At 44.1% G+C, this 16,450-nt stretch overlaps 1 protein-coding gene across 4 annotated transcripts in view; it reads left to right on the forward strand.

Moving 5' to 3' along the window:
- EXD3 (exonuclease 3'-5' domain containing 3) overlaps positions 1-16,450 on the forward strand; it is a 1,916,540-nt gene that overhangs the window by 748,832 nt on the left and 1,151,258 nt on the right. For all 4 annotated transcript variants that reach the window (XM_069241413.1, XM_069241412.1, XM_069241414.1 and 1 more), the window contains one exon: positions 2,142-2,242. In XM_069241413.1, coding sequence (XP_069097514.1) covers positions 2,142-2,242 — 101 coding nt within the window. The remainder of the gene's footprint in view (positions 1-2,141; positions 2,243-16,450) is intronic.

Here is a 16,450-nt window from a genome sequence, read left to right on the forward strand (position 1 = left end):
GTAACTTAACATATGAGATTTTTAGAAATCTGTTGCAAAACCTTAAAACCTATAGCCCTTTTACCCTTTCATAAATATTCTCCTGGATGTCTCGTCCAACATATAAAAAGGAAAGTGAACATGGCCTCTGAAATAAAGACACAGAATACACTTTGGTTCATTGATTGGTTCAGTATTGGTTTGGACACTTTTTCACCTGAATATGAGAAATATCTCCATTCTCTCTGGATGCCGCATATGTACCCACTATAACACCCCTTCAATGATAATACGGCAGCAACACATTGTGATGGCTATGAGTGCAGTGTAGGAAAAGCTTTCCTGATGGGTGGTAGAGTGAATGATGGGAGAGCCTTCCATGGGTGCGAGTGTTGTACGTGAGACAGGTGGGGAAGTTCAGTGGGAGACAGACTGACCTAAGAAGAACAGTGGCTCCAGGTGTGAGCCAAGCATTGGAGACTACAAGAATATATCTAAGTACCTGTGAAAATATATTGAAGAAAGAGTTAGATGAAAAAAGTATTAGACTGTTGTGTTTTTGAAGACACAGTAGTGTGTTAGTGGTTTACTCAGAGCACTTGCTGATGTTAATAATTGGAGTGTGGCTATTTTTATGTGATACTGTCCATGAGGATGTTTGGACTGGTTTTTAAAGACAACATACAACCCAGCGACCCACACGATCAAAATGGCCGATCTTGAGCAGATCACTGTATTTCCAAGTGCTTCACTAGACTAATCTGCAGAAATGATCAAGCCTTTGGGTGAGACTATTTACTCAGGTAGGGATTGTAGAGGCACTTGTGTTGTCAATTGCTGCTGCTCATCTCACTCTGTCGTTTCCTAGTACACGTTCCCACGAAGTACGCTCATGAGAGTGGTGAGCATGCAATAAATGAGGTTTAAGAAATATATTTTGTTGCCTTCTTAACGAGGAAAATGTTTTGCTTATAAGACATTTTGGGGGTTATTCTAACTTTGGAGGAGTGTTAATCCGTCCCAAAAGTGACGGTAAAGTGACGGATATACCACCAGCCGTATTACGAGTTCCATAGGATATAATGGACTCGTAATACGGCTGGTGGTAAATCCGTCACTTTTCCGTCACTTTTGGGACGGATTAACACCTCCTCCAAAGTTAGAATAACCCCCTTTGTTTCCTGTGACTCACAAATGTCCACTGTCCGCATGATGGACAAACAGAGAGCACGCTTAAGGGTTGCTATTTTTATGCATGGCTTTATGAATGTTGTGTATGCCTAAATATAGTGCAATCTGGCATGTGATGCAGCAGATAACATTTCTAACTTTGTAACTGGTTGATCTACAAGCTTCAAGAATGGAGGTATTTGTTCATTATATTCTTTACTGGTTGAAAATATCCTGTCTTTACAGAAATTGACTGTGTGAACCAGTATATTTCCCCGCTGTAACAAAATTCAAGGATTTTCTTAAAAGCCATTTTTTCTAGATTAGCGGCCAGGGGTCACAAACAAGCATATAAATCGAAAGACTGTGAAATTGTCATAAAGGGAGGTTTCCATACATATAGTTGCCAGATGGCCAGTTTCGGTTACACCGTCAACCAATTGTGGCTTTCTAGCCATAGAACTTTGTTCTCTGGGGCTTGTAATTTTGCTTTTGACCGATATAAAAGCGTAAGATCCAAACATGCGAAATGCTGGTGGGCAAATCATTCTGATCACACCTAAGGCGCCTTTCATGACACAACATATGCTTCGATAATGCGCTCAGATGGCTGATCTGGGCATCTCAACGCCCCACCCATGAGACACATCTCCCTTTGAGATACATCATTCAGTGCTCCCTGGAGGTGAATCCTTCCTTTACTTCCCTGACGTACATCACTGGAGCACATCAGGTTGTTCACAACTGGTTCAGCGCCACCATCTGTATTTCCCTTCTGCACATCATTCTGTGCTCTGGTAGTGCACATCACAATATGCACTCTATTATGCATTGGTTGTTCTGAAAACATAGGTACCTGTCTGTTTGGGCATATTGAAATGGGTGTCTGTGCGTAACTGAATGTCGCGTTCCTCTTGGTGCATGCATTATAAAAAGAAGTCAAAGTATTCGCTTTATCAGTGCTTATTTTTGTCCTTTTCGTTTTTGTGTAGGCAGTACCATGACATACCTCACAAACGGCAAGATATGTTGAACCAGAAAACACTGAGCAAGTTAGTGTTCCGACTTCTGGATCAGTACCACCTGCAACCAGGTATGTCAGACTTTTCTTTTTCAGTGAGGTATCTTCACTGAAAGAAAAAGCACATTGAATAACTCAAACTCTGCCTCCTTTTAAACCCACACTGCACTCACTGGAGTTTCTGGAGAATTCGAGCTTTAAGTCTTGCAGCAAGTAGTAAGTGCTGGGACTGGGAGGAAGACGTAGTTGCTTAGCGGAGCATCAGTGCAAGTGGCGAGAGTACATTAGAAGGCTACTGGGTCATGTAGAGTCTGGTGTAAAAACGAACACAGATATTTCTTGGGTTATGCACCCAATTTATCTATTAAGAACACGAGGAAATAGAATTTTTCCCTTTTTAGGTCTGATATACTGTAAGTTTTAATGATATCGCCAGCCATATAAACGTGCATAGCAGTCGGGACTCTTCATCCATTAGTATGTTCAACGCCCGTTCAAATGTTGCTAGAAGACCGGCACATGTGTACCATTAGTATCCGATTCCCTGGAGCACATCAATATTCTTGACACAGAAGCCAAGTAATCATCATTGTTTCTACTGATCTTTTACTACTTTGTCCGTACAGTTAGCCACTTGTCTTACATTCCACACATATCCATCTTGCATAACAAGACAATAAGTGTTCCCTTTCACCACCCTTCTGGGTCTACCAAAATGTGAGCAAGCAGTAGTTCACAGACACTTTCAGAGTAGCTCAGTTCATTTTTAAATAAGCATAGGGTCACACTTTCCTTTTAAAGTTAAGGAAAGGCTGTGTTTAGTTTACATTATTATCATTTGACTGCAGATAGCAGGGCATGATAATGAGCAGTGTTGTCAGATTTATGACCAAGGGTTGGGCACAGAGGTGAAGAAATGAAACACTGACATATTTAACTCTTAAATAAAAGTCCTTCTCAACTCAATTTGGAATGCCTTGAAATGGTAGAAACTTAATGATTGAAATTGGAGAAAATTAAAATGATGACTTAACTCAAAGTATTACATTTACAACCAGCAGGCCTCTTGCTCCCAGTAGGCACTGTGTCATATTAATAACTGAAAAATAGTCATTTTTTAAATGGGAGGAATTTAACATGAAGAATAATATTTCTATGAAACATTAAATGTTAATGTTTTTTTCCACTTTCAATTAAGCCAATTATGTCTTAATATTTTATGAAGCATGTTTCTTCACTTTAAATTCCTCCCATTTAAATAAATGGCTGTATTTTTCTGGTATAGATATTGCACCATGCCTAGAGGCTACAGGCCGAAGATGCATGCTGTTTGTAAATGCAACACTTTGAAATGGAAGAACATTTAAATGATGAGTTTATGGAATCCATATAAACATAAAGTTAACTCTTCAGTTTAATTTTCTCACATATCAAGTGTTGAATTTACACACAGCATGCTTCTTGCTCTCAGTGGGTGGTAGACACGGTTTCATATTTGTAACTGAAAAATACAGCTATTTTTTAAGTGGGAGAAATTTAAAGTGCAGAAAAATGTTGCATTTTATGAACATTTTTGTGGGCTATTTTTCCCCACTTTCTCCCTTTTAAAAAAAAGGTTGTGTGTTTGTCTTCTACATGAAATGGTGCCACATAGTGAAAGGTATGTCCTGTTCCACAAGTTCATATGACACAGACTCTCATTCACCCACACACATATATCCCATTCATAGGCACATATGTTAATGCATTCCCTCAGACCACGCTCTCGCTGACACGCATGGCAGCCCTGTCATAGTGCCCCTAGTCAAAATATTTTGTTTAAACCATAGTAGCTGCTCTATAAACATTAAGCTTGAAGTCAATGAAGCTGGCTTCTTTGTTTAAGTGACAAACCATTCTTTTGCTATCTCTTGCACACTCTTTTAATCCAAATACTATACTTTTCTTAATTTGTTCAACACAGTAGTCTGTCATTTTGCAAGCATTTGACAAAATGTTCACCATTTAAAAAGAAAATATGATACATTGACGATAAGTAGAATTGAAAGAAAAACCTGATTACCACGCACATAGCGAGAACACAGGGAAGAGTGAAGATGCTGGTTGTTGAACTGCAAGGTTTATGGATTGGATGGCTGCGTGGGATATTGTTTTCTGTACACTTGCCGAATAATATGACCTGACTATTTGATGCCTCTGTATCCTGCTGAGATGGTTGCAACTGCTATGTTTACATGCCTGTTTTGTTAAACCTCAATAAAGAAATTAAAAAAAATAATGCATTGCTCATTGGAAGACGAATGTTGCAGGTGTTGAGCCAAATTACATCCTTTTAAATTAGAATAATCCTTGTGGAGTAAAGGATGCAGTAAGGGGCTTCAACCTTTGGCATAGTTATAAATGATGATAGGCAGATCAGGGTCCAAAGTTGAAAATGGACATATTCCTTCTAATTTCACTATCGACCTATTTGTATTTGGTTATTTGGTAGTGGGGGACTGTCTAATGATTGTGTTGTTCAGTGCTCTTAATTCAGTACACACTAAACAGATGTCTTCCTTTCTTGCTAACTCAATCAGTGACACACATTTGCATGATTCCAGCCCTTCAATAATCCTTTCAGTAATCAAACAATCTCAGTCGTGCCTGAGACTGCTCACTGAGCCGCACCCGACAGTTGTTGTTTCGATCCAAGTTGTCAGGTAAGTCCCACTGCAAAAAGAAGTCCAAGAAGTGGAAGAGGTCTTCGACTTTGCTTTGCCTGTCCAAAGCCTCGGATGAAGCCCGGGGAGCATCAACACTCCAGGCTTCACTCCTCTGTGGAACCTGCGCCATAGTCCACTCCACGACTCCCTGACTTTGACGGAGCGACCCTTGCTCAAAAAGAGTTCTATGGGTGGCCCACCCCATCGGGGGTGCCTTCAGACCACATGGGTTTGGGAGGAGCCTGCACTGGATTTTCGATAAGTGGATTCATCCTTGGGGCCTGTCGCGCCCCTTTGGATCCAGTGTCTGCTCTGAAGCAGCTCCACCCATGATATTGTGACCTTCCTCGGCACATGCTAGAGTACTGATACTCCAGGGGCCACCAAAGGGGTACCATCCCCACCTTAATTCCCAAATCCGACATGGAACTGAAAGGGTGTTATCCAGCTCAGGTGCTGAATGGGAATATGCCCTCCGAGTCAGATTCAGTGCCTTTTCATTTGACAGGCCGGAAGAAGGAGATGAATGTGAGAACCAGGATACCCTAGGTGAGACAGATGACAATTGGTATGAGGAACTGGTGGATGCCAGTGGGTTAGACACTTCCCCAGACACTGGCTTGGTCTCGCTCCTTCCCCCACAATGGCTATGGAGGAAGGTGCTTCATTCACTATGGCGATGCGAGTGGCGGCTGAGGTCTTGGACCTTCAGTTGTCCTCAGTGGCAGTCAAGACTAACGTCTTGACACAGGTGCTTCAGCCGGGAGTTTCCCCCTCTGAACCCTCACTCCCATTTAATTAAGCTTTTACCGATGTCCTACTCAGGGCTTGGTCCAAGCCCTGCACAGGGGCTCCTTTACACAGAACAATTACCTGCCTTCATAGCCATGCACCAGAAGACCATAGTTGCCTCTCAGCACCCTACCCCAGAGAACTTGGTGTCCAAGCCCCCACTTCCCAAGTCAACCCCTGTGCATTTCCTACCTCTCTATTGGATAGGAAATCCAAGAGGTTGGATTCCTTTGGAAAGAGGATATTCTCTTTTGCCAGCCTAGTACTGGGGTCTGTTAACACTACGTGCCTCTTGGGCAGATACACCCATATGATATGGAACTCGGTTGCAAAAGTGATGTCTATGGTCTCAGAGGATGCCTTAGCCGTACTGTTGCATGCAATTGCAAATGAAAGAGACGCAGTGAAGTTCAGCACCAGATGTGCATTGCATACGACTGACTCACTGGGCAGAGCTATTTCATCGTTGATGGCCCTTAGGCACCAATCCTGGCTGAGAACCACTGGCTTTTCGGGGGATAACCAAGTTTGGCTCATGGATGTGCCCTTTGATGGCTTTTACATTTTTGGGGAGAAGGTGGACTCAGTGCTGGAGCGTTTCAAGGATAGCAGAGCTACAGCCAGGTCCTTGGACCTATCCATATGTCGTCCTCACCAAACCCAGTCCACCTTCCTCCTCTTTCTTGGCTACGGAAGAGGGTTCCAACCACGTTCATTTCCTCCCAGCCACCATGGCCAACATGATTCCAGCCTTTTCATGGCAGAGGATGCGGTTCCCACAGACCACATGGGACAACTAGCCAGAGGTCGGGCCAGTCCACCACTCCGCCCAACAGTGCAGTCTCCAATCCTCTTTAGTTTGCCCTCATACCACCATGGGGATCCAGTTGGGGGCGAAGGATACACCATCACCTGCACAACTGCAAGTCAGTAACATCCGACAGATGGGTTTTACATATAGTCCAAAGGAGCTGCTCCACCCCCTTTCTGGGCACCCTTCCAACCATTCCACCCACTTACAACTGGCTAACAGAGGATTCATCTCTCCTTACTTCATCAGGAAGTGTTGGCTCTCTTGGCCAAGGGAGTCATTGAGATGGTGGCAGCATCGAAGTAGGTTGTGGTTGCTAATCCTGGTTGCTTCCTGGTGCCAAGGAAGAATGAAGGCACTTCTCCTATCCTAGACCTTCACCTTTTCAAGGTCTTCCTGAAAAAGGAGAAGTTAAAAATCCTCACATTGGCTAAAGTCTGCCCTGGATCCTTGAGACTGAACAGTAGCATTGGACTTGCGGGGTGCATACTTCTCATACCCGTCCTGCCTGCCAACAGATGTTACCTTCAGTTGACAGTGGGTCAAGAGCACTTTGTTTGCTTTGCTCTCTTTTGGCCTTACCAACGCCCCTCGGGTATTCTGCGAGGTGATGGCGGTGGTTGCAGTACATCTGCAGAGGTCAGGGGTTCCATTATTCCCCCTACCTCGACAATTGGCTGTTGAAGACAAGCCCGCCCTGGGCAGTTATCTCCCACCTCCAGACTAGGCAGACCTTCTACATTCACTGAGGTTCACTAAAGGTGCCAAAGTCACATGCAACTCTCTCTAAGATGCTCTTTTTTTATCAGGGCAGTTCTGGACACAGTACAGTTTCAGACCTATCCTCCTAAGTGGTCAGTCCAGGATATTTAGGCTATGATAACGATGTTTCATCCTGTATCCTGTATTTTTATTGAGAATGAGACTGAGGCTGTTGGGCCACATGGCCTCCTGCATCCTTCTTGTGACATATGGCCATTGCAGTGGGACCTGAAGTTCCAGTGGGGTTAGCCTCAGGAGAATCTCTCTGACTTGGTTGAGATCTCGGAGGGAACTGCAAAAGACCTGCATTGGTGGCTATAGACCGCGATTAGGAAGTCAGCAAACCTCTCTCCAGTCCCCAACCAAAGCAGAGTGTAGTGCCAGATGCATCACTTCTGGGTTGGGACGGCCATCTGGGAGAGGTGGAGATCAGAGAACTCTGGTCTCCGGTTGAGTATTATCTCCACATTAACCTATTGGAACTCAGAGCGATTCACCTGGCATTGAAAGCTTTTCTTCCTTCCATCAAGCGAAGGCTGTTTTGGGTGTTCGCGGACAACATCACGGCTATGTGGTATTGCAGCAACCAGGATGGAGTGGGGTCATAGACTCTGTGTCAAGCAGCACTGCCATCTCCGGTCATGGCTGGAACATCAAGACATGGTGGTTCAATGTCGCGGGCTTACTGAACACCAGAGGAGACTAACTCCACTGTTGATCATTTATGGATCACAAATGGCATCTTTATCCAGTAGTGGTACAAGGGCTCTTCAGAGATTGAGGAGAACCTTGCATAGATTTTTTCAAAACCACTGAAAATGGACAATGTCATCACTTCTGTGTGTTGGAGTTTCCACGACAGCTCTTGCTTGGAGAAACATTTTGTCTTGAGTGGAGATCTGGACTCCTATATTTGTTTCTGGTAATATGACTCTTGTCCAGAGTACTCAAGATTAACAAAGGCGACGAGGCCTAAGTCATCTTAGTAGCTCCAGATTTGGGCAAGGGGAGCCTGGTATCCTGAACTCCAGAGCATGAGCATATGTCCTCCGATCAGGCTACCCCTTTGGAAGGATCACCTGTTGCAGCAAGAGGGCAGGGTCCTGAACCTGCACAATCTCCACCTATATGTGTGTTCAATGAATGGCAACAGTTGAGGATGGTTGATCTCCCTCCCTCCCGAAGTGTGCAATGTTATCTTGGCAGCCAGACATCCCTCCATGAAAACTATTCATGTCTGCAGGTGGAAAAAATGTGAGGCTTGGTGTGCTACCAAATTTGTTGATCATTTGTCTGAACCCTTGTCTGATGTTCTTTTGGTTGCCTGTTTCTTTACCCAGCAAGGCTTTGCTTCAGGGACAGATAAAGCGTACCTTTCTGCCTTTCTCCAGTTGCCAGACCAACCTTCCCTGTTTAAGTCACCTGTTGTGACTCATTTTCTAAAAGCTTTACAACACGCTTCCTCCTATGCCCTTCATTATGCCCAATGAAATCTTAATTTAGTACTCACCTTTCTCATCTGCTCACCATTTGAACCTATGTACAACTGCCCTCTCAGACTGCAGACCATCAACACCATCTTCTTTGTGGCAATAACATCTGCCCAGAGGTTTCGCGAATTGTAGGCCCTTTCGGCTCATCCCCTGTACACAACCTTTTTCCCCAGACAAACCGGTCCTTAAGACCTGTGCCTCCTTTTTAACAAAGGTGGTTTACCTTTTGATGTGAGCCAGAATATCACACTGCCTATTTTCTTAAGCCCCACCATTCCAAAGTTACCATACTTAAGAGGAGAGGTTAAACCGTCAGGACTCAAACATTTTTTGTCATTTTACATCAGTTGTACCAAATAATTCTGGGTGTGCAATCAACTCTTTGTTTTTTTAAGTACAAAGAAAGGCAAGGCAGTACACTAAGAACTATCCCTGGATGGATTGTCCTCTTTATTAAAATCTACTACGTGATGGCTAAAAATCAAGCTTCAGAAGGCTTAAGAGCTCATTCCAACAAAGCTAGAGCTGCGACCACAACACTAGCTAGAGGGGTCCTGTTTCTGGAAATCTGTCAGTCAGCTGCATGGGCATAGTTGTTCATGTTTGCCAAACACTACTGCCTAGATATTCAGGTCCTGTGTGATGGGCATTCTGCCTTTCGGTTCTCCAGGACTTCTTAGTGTTACACAGTCTGCCCACCCACCACTGGAGAGAGATTGCTTCAGTATCTATTTTAAGGTAAGGAGTCTGCGGCTAGAAGTCTCTGTCAGATGAACAAGTTAGTTAACTTCAGTAACTTCTTCTCTGGTATAGTCTCTATCTAGCCTTAGATTACTTACTCACACACCCATCCTCCCCATTCTGCACACTGTATTTCATTTACAATTGAAGAGATTCTTCAGGACCTTATTTAGCACACTTGTCTTTCCTCCTCAGTTTGGCAACATGCTTCTGGTGCAGGAAAACAGTCAAGAACTGATGTCAGCGTGCTGGGGTGGTGCCTATACAAGCACCGTGCATGTCACTTCCAGTGCTGACGACACCACACTGATCGGAGAACGTCCACCTACCAGCGCACAAGGGGATTGCTAAAAAAAATAAAATCGGATCAAGTCTGACTGCTGGGGAATATTCTACGGTAAGGAATCTGAGGTTAGATAGATAACGCATTACTAAAGGTAAGCAACTTGTTCATCTCGTCGCTTATTACTACATCTACCATATTACCACTGTCACATGACATTGATAATGACCTATAGGCAGTAACAAAATACTCTCCTTTCCGCTCCAGTATAATACCCATAACTCTCTAAACCAATACTTGCAGAAAGTTTGAAGTGATTTTCCAGTATCCTCATTGCTTTATCAAATCCATTAATTTCTCCCTGATCTTCCTGTGCACATTTTTGACAGGGTATTAATACCGCCTGCCTTTCTGTCCTGAACCAGTGTAACAGAATGTTTTCTGCCTGCTAAAGAACATTTTGTCACCTTCAGTGGCAAACATGTTTGTGGTACTTGCTTACTTCCACTTTTTCGTAGTTTTAAGGGCAGATTTTCAATATTGATTAATGGAATTCGAACAAAAGGAATATTTGATTTGAAAAGTAGAATTGTGAGCATGCAAATACTTTTTCAACTCTTATTTATGCAAAAATTCACCAAACACTACAGATTAATGAGAAAAGAGCATAAGATCATTCAAGAAGAAGGGCAAAAGCAGCACAGGGTAATGGATCACTTAAACTATGTCTTCTTGATGGTCTTTACTGTAAGGCAAACAAAAACAGAACATCAAATGGAGGCATAAACCTTGTGGACATTTGGGCTCAAATCAACAGTACTGTTGCTGAGAAATAATGTTAACCTCTTAAGCCTCATTAACACGTTGTCGAATGCTCTCCTCTATGCCGTGATTTTCAGAAGTACACTGTGCCAGATAACCTGCAAAGGCGTCCGAATACTCACAAGCCTAAACTTTAATGGCATCAGTAGGCAATTGTTAACCATTACAGTGTTCTAATATGTGATATCATGTAGACAGTCACAGAAAATAGGAAGAGGACGCCTGTTCCGCCTCATAACAGCATGCCTTATGACCCAAATGAGTACCTGTGCAGTAAATTTCCTGAATGATAACGTATGTTCTTAACATAGTCCAATAAATCTATTAGGGGTTCAAGCTCAATATTGATGTCAATCATTTTACTAAGTTCAATGAATATAGCCTTCCCTTAAGCTTGTATGCCAGGAAATTTCTAAGATGTGTATGAAGTCAGCCACATCTTCACTGTATCTGTGTGGCTCCTTGAATTGTGTTGATCTGGTAGAACTTTTAGATATACACAAATTGGAATCGTTTGTCTACTATTTAAATACATTTTATTTGTGGTTGATCAACGTTACCACCGTTGCTCATCTGAAATTTCTCATTGAATATCAAGTTCAGAGAACATCTTTTCGCTGTTAAGGATCCACAATGCACAGCCAGAGCATGAATTATGTTTGGAACTGGCATTTTGTATCAAATGTGTAATTGTAAAGTTTCTAGGTTCAGCTAAAGAGCAGCTGATATGCCTCTATGAGGGCACTGCGCATTTGATAATACAGGAACATATCAAGCGCGGTGAGGTTTGTGTGCTGCTCCCTGATTTGATCTAATGTCTATAAATTATTGTTACAGAAAAAGTCTTCCATGTTGAGCAATTCGGCTGGCTGCAGCTAGACATCATCTCTCAAGACATACCAGGAGGCAGGGCTACCAGCTCTCTCGCATTTCAGGAGTGTATAGCAATCCCCCATAAAAATCTTTTGAGCAGACATCTCCAAGCATGTAAAGTGGATCCAATCAGATCGATAGAGCCACAGTTTCGAGTGGGAGAGTTCAAAAGTACAGCCTTCAGCGAGAGGGGTGAGGTGGCATCTCGCTCTAACCACAAATGATGCAAGCAAGCTGGCCCATGTATCCAATAATTGTCAAATTTTCTCTGTGGTTTGCTCAAAGCCAGGAGCAACCAAGCCACGTTGCTCGGAAGGGAGCATTAGAGTTGGCTGTTTGACATGTTGATGTCTACTAGGCAAGTGCAATTTTAAATATAAACTGTTGCTGTGTGCAAAAGAAAATGTGAGACACAGCAGCGGGGATAATTACAGTTGGATCACTATATACCATTATCCCCAAATAAGAGAACCAGTCGTAGAGTCCATTTGAGAGGGAATTCCAAAGTGCACTGTTGTGTGGTTGCGGCGAGTGGAAAAATAAGTGATTTGTTCTAATTGATTGACCAGCCAGAATACCTCCTGAAGTGTATAATCTTGTTAAGAACTAGAGAGAGGTTTTTCTAGGAGTCTCTGATATAGAGCAAGAGATATGCATATGCAGACGCTATAATTTCACAGCCCGAGAATCTCAGGGTTGTATGCCCAAGGTTCTTTCTTAATGCAAAGGCCAGTGGCTCCCCCACATTGCGTAGAGCAGTGGTTAATGTGAGCACCTCTGACTCCTCTGCCTATAGGTGTTGGAGCAGTTATAGATCTGTTGTGCGGATACCCCGTAGGGTCAGAGTATAATAAGGTTGTCAATTTGAGAAATATATTGTCAACACTGCAAACGTGAGCTTCGACTTAACCGAATCTAATGTCTTCTTGGCATTTAAAAAATGCTGTTGCGTTCATCTTATGATCTAACTGCAAAATTGCCCCGAAAAGAGTGCTAATATTTAATGCAGTTGATCTTCATGGAATAAATCCCGATTGTTTTTACAGGATTAAACGGGCATAAAAGGACTGATACGACTAACTAATATCTTGGTAAGAATTTTACTGCCAGCATTTAGCAGGGAGAGTGGCATGTATGAGGAACACAGATCTGCTCGTTTGCCAGGCTTCAGAATAGTTACAACAAAGGCCATGCAAAAGATGGAAGGCATCACTGTTCCAAACAATGTCGTAATGTGTGAAGTAAGGTCCTCAAAAAGTTCCTTGTAGAAATTGTCAGTAAGGTCGTCAGTGCCAGGGGCTTACTTTCATTGACGTTTTTGATTTCGGCTGGGATGAGGGGAGCAAATAGTACATGTCTGTGCCCATCTTCAAGCCAGTACATGGCCAATTGTGAGGATAAATGTTGGTATCTGACAGCAAGGTATTGAAGTTGGACCCATAGAGTGCTTCCTAATACTGTCTAAAGTGATCAGCGATCTGACAATGGTCGTAGAGAAGGTCAATATCCATCGTTCGTTTACTCAGTATAATTCCTTCAGAACATCTGGTATGCAGTAGTGTCGCTAGGGTCGTAGCAGGTCTCTTTCCATCTGTGGCCATGGCCACTGTGAACTTACTGTTATGTCTATCTTTCATCTCTGCAAACCCATAGAATTCGCCTAGTTTAGTTTCTATCCTTCCCAATATGGGCAGTTCTCTCTTAATCACATAAGTTCTTTCCAAGTCAGCTATCTGCCCTTCAAGCTCAAGAGGCCATGGCATATTCATTTTTAGGAAATCCGCATGTTTGGCTCTACCTATTCGTCAGACATACAGTTTAAGGCCTCAGAGTGGGCACCTGATCCTATCTTATGATCCAAAAATTCTTTAATAGCCATGTCTGTCTTCGTCCTATAGGAGGAACTCGGATAGAAATATTTTTCAAAAACAGGTAAGATGCCTATCTGGGATTGCAACAGCAGGGGAATAGCCTGAATATGTGTTCGCTAAATGTCTACAAGATTGAAACAAGGGCCCAACAACCCTGGACAACAGTACGCGAATGTCATAGTGCCAGGGTTTCAGTGTACACATTCATCTAGTAATTGTCCTTGGCGCATTATGTGGAAAGTGCAGTGGCAGGCTGCCTTCTGGTGGGTGGGGTACAGGGGTGGGGAATTGAACAGTCGAGTGAGGAGTCTAAGACGACACAACTACTCCCCCCTGCCCACCAAATTACTGCACTTGTTGGTATTGGGCAATCTGTTGCACATCTTTAAAAAAATGTTGATTGTCATAATTGTATCCTTCGATACAGATAAACACAACACACCTACTAGCAATTACATATCTGCCATCAGGATCCCAGAGCATGCTGGTGGAATTTGTCAAGCCCACGCAGTACTGGTAGTGAGGCGAGTTTCTTGAAGGAACTCAATATTTCCAAATGTCTCTTCAAGCAAGCAGAAATACTGCGTAGGTCCCTATGGTCATTAAGTCTCCGAGCAGTCCAGGGGAGTAGTTAGAGATTAAGCTGATTAGCAATGATTGCCGGAGGAATAAAACAGCAGCCACACCGCTCAAGAGATAGCTTTTAAATCATAATATACAACTGCCAGCAGTCAATCTGTTGGCCAGTTGTTGTTCTAAGAAGATCTGATGAATGCATAGTTAATCATTCTCGTCAAGAGCAGAGAAGCTCATACCCTCCATGTCATCATCCCGGGTTCAGGGTACACCATATTTTTTCAGCACCTTGGACACTTGCTGTGAGTCCAAGAACATACTTGGTTTGTGTTCCATAAGGTGGGCAGGGTACAGCATAATGGATTGTATCTGCGCTGCTTGAAATTTGTTAGTGACAGGCAAAACCGCTCTCCTGGCCTTCTGCACTTGTAAAGTAAAGACATCAGCATTGGGACATTGTAGCTGATGTTTGCCTGCTATATGTATGGCCTCATTCTGTTCTTTGTATTTAAGTAATCTAGAGATTATAGTTCTGGGCTGTAGGAAGCTGGCCTGGTGTGTGGTGAGCACCTACAGTGTTATCACCCTATACCAGGTCCAGGTATCACCTGTTAGTGAGGTGTAGTCAGTGTCTAGGAGGCCAGGCTCTCTAGAGGTAGCTGTGGATGAGCAGCCAAGGCTTATCTAGGAGACATGCAAAGCTTATGCAATACCACTTATAGTCACACAACACTTACACACATGAAAGAACCACACAATGTTACAAAAATAAAGGTACTTAATAGGTAAGTAAAGGACACAAATACTAAAATACTGTATAGTCAATACTCGACTAGCAGGTGAGTAAACACACTATTATATACACCTTAGTAATTAGAAAGGGCATAGAAAGCAATAGGAAACAGTGAAATAATAGTAAACAATAGAGACCAAACCATATACAAAAAAAATTGAATGAGAAAGTCAGGTCACCATCCCAGGTAAGAGGAATCTGTAGAGGGGAGCTGTTGGAACGAGGAACCCCAAAAGGTAAGTATTAGAGTGCCCCTCAGCGACCAGGAGGGAGAAGGTAAGTACCTGGGTTTTCCCAAACCCACAGGGAAACTTTGTAAAAGGACTGTACAAGACCCAAGCAAGACTGGAAGAAACAGTAGATGGATCCAGACAGAAGAAGACCTGCAAATGTAGGGGATCAAGTCCAGTTCCAGTTGGAGTGTCCGGTTGGGGCAGAACCCACTACCCACCTTTCTGGAAATGCAGGACCAGGTCAGACGGTGAAGACCAGGAGTCGGCTATGCAGCACAGGAGCAGAGGAAGAGTTCCAGAAGTGATGCAGTCGATGCCTCGCTTCGGAAGAAGAGTTGCAGTCCATCAGTGGTGTGGAAAAACCACCAACAAGCCGTGGCAAAGGCAAGAGTCGCAGAAGGGAAGTTGCAGAGCTGCTGGGGACCAGGAAGGTCTGAGGGAACTCAACCCAGGGAGAGGCATCCCAGGCGGCCCTCAGCAGTAAGGAGAGCCAGAAGTCTAGGATGCAGCCCCACTAGCAACTCACAGGCCGCAGGCACAGGAGTTGCAGTGATGCCCACTCAGCACACCTGGAAAGGAGTCTCACGTCGTTGGAGCAGCAAGCAGGACACCACGCTTTTCAGGGAAGAGTGCTGGAGCCCGGGGCTGCACGGAGCCTGAAGATCCCTTGGATTAAGAGCCAACGAGCCTTGGTAGCTGCAAGAGTCGCAATGCGCAGGGGTACCGTCCTGCAAGGAGAGGCAAAGACTCACCACCTGCCAAGTTGGACAGCTGGTAGAGAGGACCGAGGGGACCACTCAAGACCACAACCTGTGTTGAGGAATCCATGCAGGGTTGCAGGAGAGAGGATCCACGCAGCCGGTCTTCAATGCAGTTGTGCCTGCGGATGCAGGGGAGTGACTCCTTCACTCCAAAGGAGATTCCTTCTTGCTTCTCGGTGCAGACTAAGGACTTGCTGCCCTCAGAGGATGCACAGCCGGGGAAATGTTGCAGTTTCTGGAAGGAGCCAGAGAAACAATGTTGCAGAGCGAAGTCATCGGTGGAGCTGCAGATTGTAGGTTCCTGTGAAGTCTAGTTGCAGTTCCAGTGGGCAGAAGTTGAAGTAAACGTTGCAGAGGGGTCCTGCTGGAATCTTGCAGGTAAAATCTACGGAGCCACCCAAGAGGGAGACCCTATATAGCCCTAAAAGGAGCATTGGTCACCTAGCAGGGTGACCACCTATCAGGAAGGAGCTGTGACATTTCCTGCCTGACCTGGCCACTCAGCTGCTCCCAGAGGCCTCTGCCCACCTTGGATTCAAGTTGGCAGAATCAAGTGGCCACCTCGAGGAGCTCTGGGCACCACCCTTAGGGTGGTGATGGACAGGGGAGTGGTTACTTCCCTTTCCATTGTCCAGTTTTGCACCAGAGCATGGACTGGAGGTCCCTGAACCGGTGCAGACTGGTTTATGCAACGAGGGCACCAATTGTGCCCCTCATAGCATACCAGTGCTTGGGGAGGCTACCCCTTCCAAGCCATATAACAC

Source organism: Pleurodeles waltl, chromosome 6 (assembly GCF_031143425.1).
Source record: "Pleurodeles waltl isolate 20211129_DDA chromosome 6, aPleWal1.hap1.20221129, whole genome shotgun sequence".
Classification (NCBI taxonomy): Eukaryota; Metazoa; Chordata; class Amphibia; order Caudata; family Salamandridae; genus Pleurodeles; species Pleurodeles waltl.